Source organism: Cucurbita moschata, unplaced genomic scaffold (assembly GCF_002738365.1).
Source record: "Cucurbita moschata cultivar Rifu unplaced genomic scaffold, Cmos_1.0 Cmo_Scf00047, whole genome shotgun sequence".
NCBI classification, from domain to species: domain Eukaryota; kingdom Viridiplantae; phylum Streptophyta; class Magnoliopsida; order Cucurbitales; family Cucurbitaceae; genus Cucurbita; species Cucurbita moschata.
In genome coordinates, this window is record NW_019268563.1 from 198077 (window position 1) to 207430 (window position 9354).

The 9354-nt window shown below is 36.0% G+C and overlaps 1 protein-coding gene across 1 annotated transcript; it reads right to left on the reverse strand.

Annotated features, from left to right (window-relative positions):
* Positions 1-5271: 5271 nt before the first annotated feature.
* On the reverse strand, positions 5272-8390 carry LOC111434889 (UPF0235 protein LHK_03181). The gene is made up of 3 exons (XM_023072215.1): positions 8165-8390; positions 7999-8087; positions 5272-5645 (listed from the first exon to the last, which is right to left on the reverse strand). The coding sequence occupies exons 1-3, from the start codon at positions 8328-8330 to the stop codon at positions 5520-5522; spliced, it is 381 nt and encodes a 126-aa protein (XP_022927983.1). The 5' UTR covers positions 8331-8390; the 3' UTR covers positions 5272-5519.
* Between the last annotated feature and the right edge of the window lie 964 nt (positions 8391-9354).

Sequence of the window (9354 nt, forward strand, 5' to 3'; positions counted from 1 at the left end):
TCACAAAATATATAAATCCCGAAATCAATACCGTAATTAAGCAATCATTTCTTTCGAATATCCGTTTCCAATTTTCAATCAGAATATAGTAACATTTATTATAATATAACCTAAATAATAATTCATTTAGGGTTTCCTTTATACAAATTTGAACCTCTTAAAAAAAATTAGTATACCAACTAATTCAAAAAAATGTTACTATGTTTCAACCAATGAAAAATTAAAAAAAAATTATTATTATAACTAATTAACTATGCTCAGAGTTTCCATGTTAACATTCAAATCTGTCGATAAATATTAAGACTAAAATAGGATTTAAAAATTTAACGTGACACTCGAGAGTAAATGACAGGTACATAGATCCTAAGAATAAGATGATTTTAAAAAGCTTTTAAAGAATTGAAAGTCACTACCTATACTTATGAGGTGCACCTTCTTTTTCGATGGCTCAATCATAAGAACTCTAGGTCGAGTGTACTTTACTTGAAGTAATCCTATATTAGGTAACCTCCTAAGAATTTTTCAAAATGCATGTGAGTGAGGACAAAACATGATATTGGTCTTATGAAGGATAGTCTTCACTCAGAATGTCCATATAACAGCCTAAGTCCACCGCTAACAAATATTGTCCACTTTTGCCCGTTACGTATTGTCGTTAGCCTCACAGTTTTAAAAAACGTGTCTGCTAGGGAGAAGTTTTCACACCCTTATAAAGAATGTTTCGTTGCCCTCTCCAACCAATGTGGGATCTCACAATCCACCCTTTTCAGGGCCCAGCATCCTCGCTGGCACTCGTTGTCCTCTCCAACCGATGTGGGATCACACAATTCACTCAATGTAAGATCACAAAGTCAAAAGCATCATATGCCGCATTTGAATCATGATCCAAAGCTTGAACAAGGATCACTACATTGAATATAGGAACGACAAGTTCATTAACTATTATATATAAAGGGTACAACGGTTGGATAGAATTCAAATTGGTAATCAAAGTTTTAGATGCATGAAATTTGACTTTTATAAAGTTTTAGAAACATTAAAAAGCATAAAAAGTTGATAGATTTAAGTAAATGATTATGCTTTTTTGATAGGCCATGTGAAGTTGTTGCTTCTTGGTCCCTATCAAATCCACCCTTTCAATCATTAGGTGGAGACTATTACTTAATTCTTTTTTTAGAAATATATAATTATATGAATCCTTCCGATTGCCTTATCAAAATTATTAGAGTTGTGGCTCATCGGACAGTCGATGAGATTTGCCTTCGCCAACCAAACACAACTTGGATTCCACATAAGTTACGTTTTGTCAGTCCGAAAAAGCCACAAAGTTGGGCGAAAAATGTAAATAGTGCTTAAGTTCTCCCCTAAAGTTTGTCGTGAGCGTGTCAAGATCATGACACTACACGGTTGAAGAAGAACGAACGTGACATCCTACAACCTACATTACCTACTCTTCATTTCTTAAGAGTAAAGACTATTCACACAGACCAACACGAGACCTTCTAGCATGTTTGAGTGTGTTTTATCATCTCTCACACACCTCTTAAAAGATTCCTATGATGTCACTCAACATATAATTACTTCACACACTCAACCAAAAAAAAGTGCACCTCTTGGTGTAGTCAGTGATCTTCATTTCTTTAAGCATTTCTTAGTTATCCTATTTTCAGAATCGCTCTCATTCAGATATGATCTTGATGCATTCATATATCCCTCTTTTTCGAGGCTGTCTTGTAATTGCATGATAGTTTTTTTATAAAAAAAATAGTAGAAAATTATTATAAAAAAAAAAACCAACAATAAAAACGTGAAATGATTATCACAAATGGAGTCTAAATAGAATTGATGAGAAGTTTAAGAGACTAAAAACAATCTAACCAAGTCTCTTTTTTTTGTAATCTATATATAAAGAATAAGAAGAAAAAATTTCAATAAGGTAAGGCAATTTTAGAGGGTGAACAGGGTTTTGCGTGATATATTTTTCTAATTATGAGAAAAAAAATTTGAAATAAATAGAAAATAATAATTAATAAATAGTTAGAAAAAGTTAATAAACTGTTTTTTGACACCTACCCTATGCACCTCGAGAATTTGAATAAACCTTTCTCGACTCTTTCCTTGGATCAGAGCTCAACTGCTACACCGCTCTTTTTACGAGTTCAAGAACAAACTCAATTCTTTCCACAAACCAAACCGGTTTCTACGGCTCAGGATCAAACCAGTACAAGTATCTGAATTTTATAGGAACACACAACTCTCTAAACTATTTCCTCACAATACAATACAAATAAGATGAATAAAAATCTATCTCAAAAATAAGATGAGAAGAAATAAACTTAAAAAGGAGAGAGCAAGACTTAACCAAAAAAAAAAAGATTGAAGAAATTATAGAAGTGGTTTATTTCTCTCCATCTTATCCTTGAGAGAGATGGTTTATTTTTCTCTCTTATTCTCGTTTATTTTTCTCTCTTATTCTCTAGAGAGATTGTTTAATTTTCCTCTTATTCTTTAGAGAGATTGTTTAATTTTCGATCATCTTAGAGAGATTGTTTAATTTTCTTCATCTTAGAGAGAATGTTTGAGACTCCATCTTATTCTTCAGAGAGACTCCATCTTATTCTTTAGAGAGACTTCATCTTACTCTTCGTCTTATCCTTGAGAGATTTTTATTGTTGTGTGAGGAAATACTTATGAATTATCAAATTGTGTTCCTACAAAATTTAAATACTTGTATCAATTTAATCCTGAGTCGAAGAAAATACTTGTGAATGATCAAATTGTAAATCTACAAACTTGTAGTGTGTTCCTACAAAATTCAGATACTTGAGACGATTTGATCCTGAACCTTAGAGAAGATTGAGTTTCATAAGAAGAGTAGTGTAACGGTTAGGCTCTAATACGAAAGGAGTGTCAAGAAAAATTTATTCAAATTCCCCAAAGCCGCAGGGGTGGAGTTAGTCAAGTTTGACCGAACCGAACTACTATAAAATTACGGTGTTATATTTTCTAACTCTTTCTTATTTAATTTCAAAATTGTTATTATGATTTATTGCATGTTTTAAGTTTTTCATCATTGCTTATTGTTATTTCTTAAACTATTTTATTGTAATAATTATATCTTCTACTCCTTTCAAAAAAAAATCATAATTAGAAAAATTAATTACGCTTATTAAAACCCTATTCACCTCCTCTGAGTTGCCATACCCATTCAACACCCACACATACATAATCTATATTATAAAGAATACAAAACCATTTATATCAAAAACGATCAAAAAGCACAAACTATTCAATCTTTCATTTCTACAATTCCTGAACTCAAATGGTTTCAAACTATTGCAAAGCTCGAGTTTACTCTTTAGAGATCTAAGAACGAAGACTAAACATCATTAGATAAGAAACCAAAGGCAAAATGACAGAAGTGCATGTGAGAGAAAAATATCGAAAAAGAGAATCACCTTGTACACATTTTTTAAAATTTTTGTAAATTTTTTGGTCTGAGAATTTATTGTGAGATCCCACATTGATTGAAGAAGAGTACGAAGCATTCTTTATAAGAGTGTAAAAACTTTTTCCTAGTAGAGGCATTTTAAAATCTTGAGGGGAAACCCAAAAGAAAAAACTCAAAAAAGACAATATCTGCTAGCGGTGAACTTTGACTGTTACAAATGGTATCAGAACCAGACATTGGGCAGTGTGTTAGCGAGAACGTTGAGCCCCAAAAGAGAGTGGATTGTGAGATCCCACATCGATTGGAGAGAGGAATGAGTGTCAGCGAGGACACTAGGCTCCGAAGTGGGGTGGATTGTGAGATCATTGGAGAGGAGAACGAAACACTCTTTATAAGGGTGTGGAAACCTCTCCCTAATAGATGCGTTTTAAAACTTTGAGTGGAAGCCCAAAAGGGAAAGCCCAAAGAGGAAAATGTAGTGGTGGACTTGGACTGTTACAAAAATTGTGAGATCCCACATCGATTAAAGAGAGGAAATGAGTGCCAACAAGGACGCTAAGCCTTGAAGGGGGGTAAATTGTGAGATCCCATATTGATTTGAGAGAGGAAAGAGTGCCGACGAGGACGCTGGGTCCCGAAGGGGGATGAATTGTGAGATCCCACGTCGATTGGAGAGAGGAAAGAGTGCCAACGAGGACGCTGGGTCCCGAAGGGGGATGAATTGTGAAATCCCACATCAATTGGAGAGAGGAACAAGTGCCAGCAATGACGCTGGGCCTCGAGAGGGGTGGATTGTGAGATCCCACATCGATTGGAGAGGGGAGCAAAACATTCTTTATAAGAGTATGGAAACCTCTCCCTACTAGACTCATTTTAAAACCTTAAGAGGAAACTCAAAAGGAAAATCTTAGAGAGGACAACATTCGCTAGAAGTGGTGGACTTGGACTGTTACAATTATCTCCAAATCCCTCCGGTATGGTCTAGTAGTTCAGAGTGCAAATAGAATTGGTCATAACTTAAAGCATTCATCAAACCACTCCATCTCCAGATGCCTTTGTTTCTTACCAAAAGAACAGATCTATATTCTTATATGGATGTAATCTTTTGTTTCTTACCCCAAATACAGAAGAAAGAAAGAAATTTGTCTGTGAAAGTTCAATCATATACCGTCATAGTGACAGGTTCGGTCAACCAATCTTCAAGACTACAAACATATATCTATATACTTGTGTATAGATAGAGATAGATCACGTATTCATTGCATATATGTAATGTTAATTTAATTCATACGCATAATGTCCCACTTCACAACTCATATTGATTCCAGTGGATAGAACTGAAATGCAATAATGGAAAGGAAACTCTTTATGGTTCAATCACGTGTAGTGGGAATCTAAACCAATGACCTTTTGATCGAGATTAAAATATCTAAATCAATTGAGCTAGGTTGAAGTTAAGGAAACTCTTTATATCCGAATCTTCACATTCTTCTCTGAATTTCCATAACCAAAAAATGGCACAACATACTTAATTCTTAGAGAATCCTGAAGCATAAGATAAGAGTCATAGAAACTATTCAGAATGCCAAATAATTCTGTAGGCAATTTTTTCTGGTGAAGAAACACAATTTTAGGAACAGCTCTTTCATGCTAGGAGATTCAAAGTTGTTACCTCTCCAGGGATCTGATAATCAGTTTATTGGATCATAGTTAGGCAAGGCAGTCGATGGAAGATTATGAGTATTGCAAAGCATACAATCTAATACGAGAGTGTAGAGAGAGAATTCGAACCTCTAACCTTTTGGTTGGGGACATACTCAAGAAAAAGATTAATCGCCTTTATGTTGAGACAAGAATTTCACTGAAACCTCATCTTTGCAGAAGTATATAAGGCTAGCAGTCAGGTTAAGATATTGTTGAGGTTTAAATCAATATAGACAGCTAAGAGTAACATCTAGATGTATAACTTAAAATGTTGCGGCAGCAAGATAGCAGTTAATCCACCTGTACTTATTACAGTATGCAGATATTCCGTCAAAAGGTGTACACTTCCAAAGAGCCTATAGAATCATGTTAAGGCTTTATTCAAAGCATCAAAAACACTTTGCAAGCTTACCTCCTCCACGATCACAACCTTGTCTCTTGATTTAGAGCCAGAACCTATAGATAATTGTCTTCTTTTGACACCTAAAACCTGCAATAAATATAAAAGAAGTTAAGGAAGCATCGTTCGTGTAACAGCCGAAGCCCACCACTATCAGATATTGTCCGCTTTGGCTCGTTACATATCGTCATCAGCCTCACAGTTTTAAAACGCATCTGCTAAGAAGAGGTTTCCACACCCTTATAAAGAATGTTTCGTTCCCTTCTCTAACTGATGTAGGATCTCCCTATCCACCCCCCTTGGGAGCCCAGCGTCCTTGCTGGCACACCGCCCAATGTCTGCCTCTGATACCATTTGTAACAGCCCAAGCCCACAGCTAGCATATATTGTCCGCTTTGGTCCGTTAAGTATCGTCGTCAGCCTCACGGTTTTAAAACGTGTCTATTAAGGAGAGGTTTCCACACCCTTATAAGGAATGCTTCGTTCCCCTCTCCAACTGATGTGGGATCTCATTGTTCCCCTCTCCAATTGATGTGGGATCTCACAGTTTGTACGAGGAGATCTTCAATTCAATATTTGGAAAACCAAGCTTCACGAGGAAGGAGAAGAAGAGAGAAAGGAACTTCAAGGCAACATGAAAACACCAAATCTGAAAGCTCTAATTTAGGTGCTATTTAGTCCTTTTACATAGCTCTAAGACCAAAGAGTGCAGCCAAGTGTGTTTTGGCCCATCTGAGAAACTCCCATTTTACTTGTAACCAAACACTATTCAAATTAGTTCTTTAGTTGGAAAATCACATGAGGCAGTTTAAGGCCTTAATTTTGAAATTTTGAGATGCTAGACATTTTGATGAAATAAAATGAGAGTTCCCTTTTTTTTTCCTCCAAACCAAGAGCATTTGCATCCTAGCTTGTTTCGACGTTTGGATTGAGAATAGTTTTCTCTATTCAAAGCCTTGACCATCAAGGTTAGTCCGTTTCTTATTTCTCTTGGGTGAACCCTTATATGTGTAACAAGTGTTACTGTGTGTGTGTTCAGGAGTTGCTAGTTTCAATGTGAACGGCCTAAGTCACATATAGTAGGGTTGAGTGAGTCATTTGGTTTCATAGCTTCCTATGCCAATGATTTTGTATCATTTTTACCAAAGAGAAAGGAAGAGCACATTAACTCTCTCACAGCTAACTTCACGGTGGAGGGAAAGATTAAAGAATGTCTAACTAGAAGACCCAAGTAGCAATCAAGCAAAAAAAAAAAAAAAAAACTGTTATGAGCTCTGTGAAAACTTGACAAATGAGAGATGCTTCAATGCAGCTGCAGTAGTTGTAAAGAAATACGCAGGTCCTTTACCAAGGAGCAACGACAAGTTTCCCATGAAATACAAACAAGTGCTTATAAACATGAATTCACTTCAATTAAACAAGTTATGGATAATTCGAATGGAGAAATGAGGTAGGATGCTTGTAACATGTAACAGCCCAAGCTTAAGCCATTGTCCTCTTTGGGCTTTTCCTTTCGGGCTTTCCCTCAAGGTTTTTAAAACGCGTCTACAAAAGAGAGATTTCAACCCCCTTATATAGAATATTTTGTTCCCTTCTCCAACCGATGTGGGATCTCACAATTCACTCCCTTTGGGGCCCAATGTCCTCATTGGCACTCGTTCATCTCTCCAATCGACGTGGGATCTCACAATCCACCCTCCTTCGGAGCCTAGCATCTTCGCTAGCACACTGCCCGGTGTCCACCCCCTTCAAGGGTCAGCATCCTCGCTGGCACACTATTCAATGTCTAGCGCTGATACCATTTGTAACAGCCCAAGCCCAACGTTAGCAAATATTGTCATCTTTGGGTTTTCCCTTTCAGACTTCCCTTCAAGGTTTTTAAAATGTTCAAGGAGAGGTTTCCACACTCTTATAAAAAATGCTTTGTTCCCCCCTTCAACCAACGTGGGATCTCACAATCCACCCCTTCGAAACCTAGCGTCCTCGTTGGCATTCGTTCAATCAATGTGGGATCTCACATGAAAACTGCCAGGAAACTAAAAGCTATTGTTGGTAATTCATCAACTTTTCTGATTTGGGAATCATATAGCTACTACTGTCAACATGTGTGAAGATTTAAACAACGAAGATCGAAAATACTACACAGCAAGTAGATAGAAGACTTCAAATCCTTCGAGCAACAGGAATAACAGCCTTCAAATTCAAATGGGTGATCCAACACCGGATTTTCAACAAACTAAGAACAGCAACATTATCCATTCGCTAGACCAATACGTTCAAAACAGTTCCAATTTTCGGAATCTTCACCAAAAATCCCAAACAACAAAAACAATCAATTTCAACTTTAAGCCAAATGGTTAAATGGCGCAATGAAAATTCAAGTACTAGGAATGAAAAAGCAATTCGAAATCAAATAATAAGCAGCAAAGAATGCCCAACTCACAGAGCTCATGTAATCAAGAAGCGCAGCATTAGCTTCTCCATCTTTCGCAGGTGCGTCGATTTGCACTCCCAACGCATCATCGCCAAAGTCTGCAAGGATTTCGAGAAACATAATACTTCAATTTCATAAACGGGAAAGAGTTAGAGCGAAGGAGAGAGAGAAATACCTGTGATAGAGGCGATCTTGGAGCCAGGCTTTGCGTGGATGGTAATGGCGACAGAAGAAGAAGAAACAGAGCGAAGACAAGAAGGGTAATTGTTGGTTTTGAGGCACGATTCAGTTGATTCAGTACCTTTCTGAGCTTTCGTTTTCCCCTTCTTCGCCGGAGCCATTTTCTTCTCCCTTTAATTTTTAATATTTTCCTCCAAAAATCCAACGGAGTTTTGCTGGCGCTCTCTATATATATATACATACATATATATACATACATATATATACATACATATATATATACATATTCATTGTTATAGGTCGATTTATCGACTAATTCGACATGAGTTTGATACGTTCAGACCCTTTCATACGAGCTTCAACTCTTCAACGACGTTTAATGTTAGTATGAAATTTTAGCTAATTTCAATTATTTTATGCAAAATTAGGTGGATCAATTTTCATAATAGAATTCTAAGTTATAATTGTGGGACTTCTTAAGTTGAATTAAATTTGAAGAAGTAGCGTTAAACTAGCATCAAGGGAGTGTAGTAACCATGTAAGTGGCTCTACTATCTGTTTGATTGGACAAACTATATTATGTATGATGACGTGTGTCACATGACCCCTACACGTGTCATATGTATGAATGATATGTTATGTTATCTATTATAAATTATGTCGTGTTTAAAAGTTATGTTATGATGTTATCATGTCATGTTGTGTAAAATTGTTATGAGATCAATAATCTATGATGCATAAACCTTCATAAACCATGTCATGAAATCTACCTTATATATGAAAGAATGTATAGAAATTAAGTCCATGTTTAGGTTCTACCATGTTGCATGTGTCTGCATTTCCCGACTCTAATGGTGGGGTTACCTACTGAGTATTTTTTACCTCTTACATTTCAGGTAAAGGTAAACACTATGTAGATGACGACGATGTCGCAATGAAGGTCATGAAACTAGTGTTGGACAGTTGCATTTTGTCTATTTTATAATCTTAGGTTAGATTATGGGTTATCTTTTTTTTATGTCGTTACAAATGTTACATTATTTATTTTAATTTTATATATTTTTGTGTTATCTTAAAGATTTTACTTTGAAGATTTAAGTTCATGATATTGTTTAGAAACTATTTTAACGGAATGTTTCCGCACTTGATAGTTCTGTCGCAATTTTATTCGGTATAAAAATACAC

Excerpts from the sequence above, each read along its gene's own strand:
- LOC111434889 (XM_023072215.1), bottom strand. The coding sequence starts at position 8,330 with ATGGCTCCGGCGAAGAAGGGGAAAACGAAAGCTCAGAAAGGTACTGAA. Across the intron at positions 8,088-8,164 it reads CAAGATCGCCTCTATCACAG|ACTTTGGCGATGATGCGTTG; the intron begins GTATTTCTCTCT and ends AAATCCTTGCAG. Across the intron at positions 5,646-7,998 it reads TTCTTGATTACATGAGCTCT|GTTTTAGGTGTCAAAAGAAG; the intron begins GTGAGTTGGGCA and ends TATTTATTGCAG.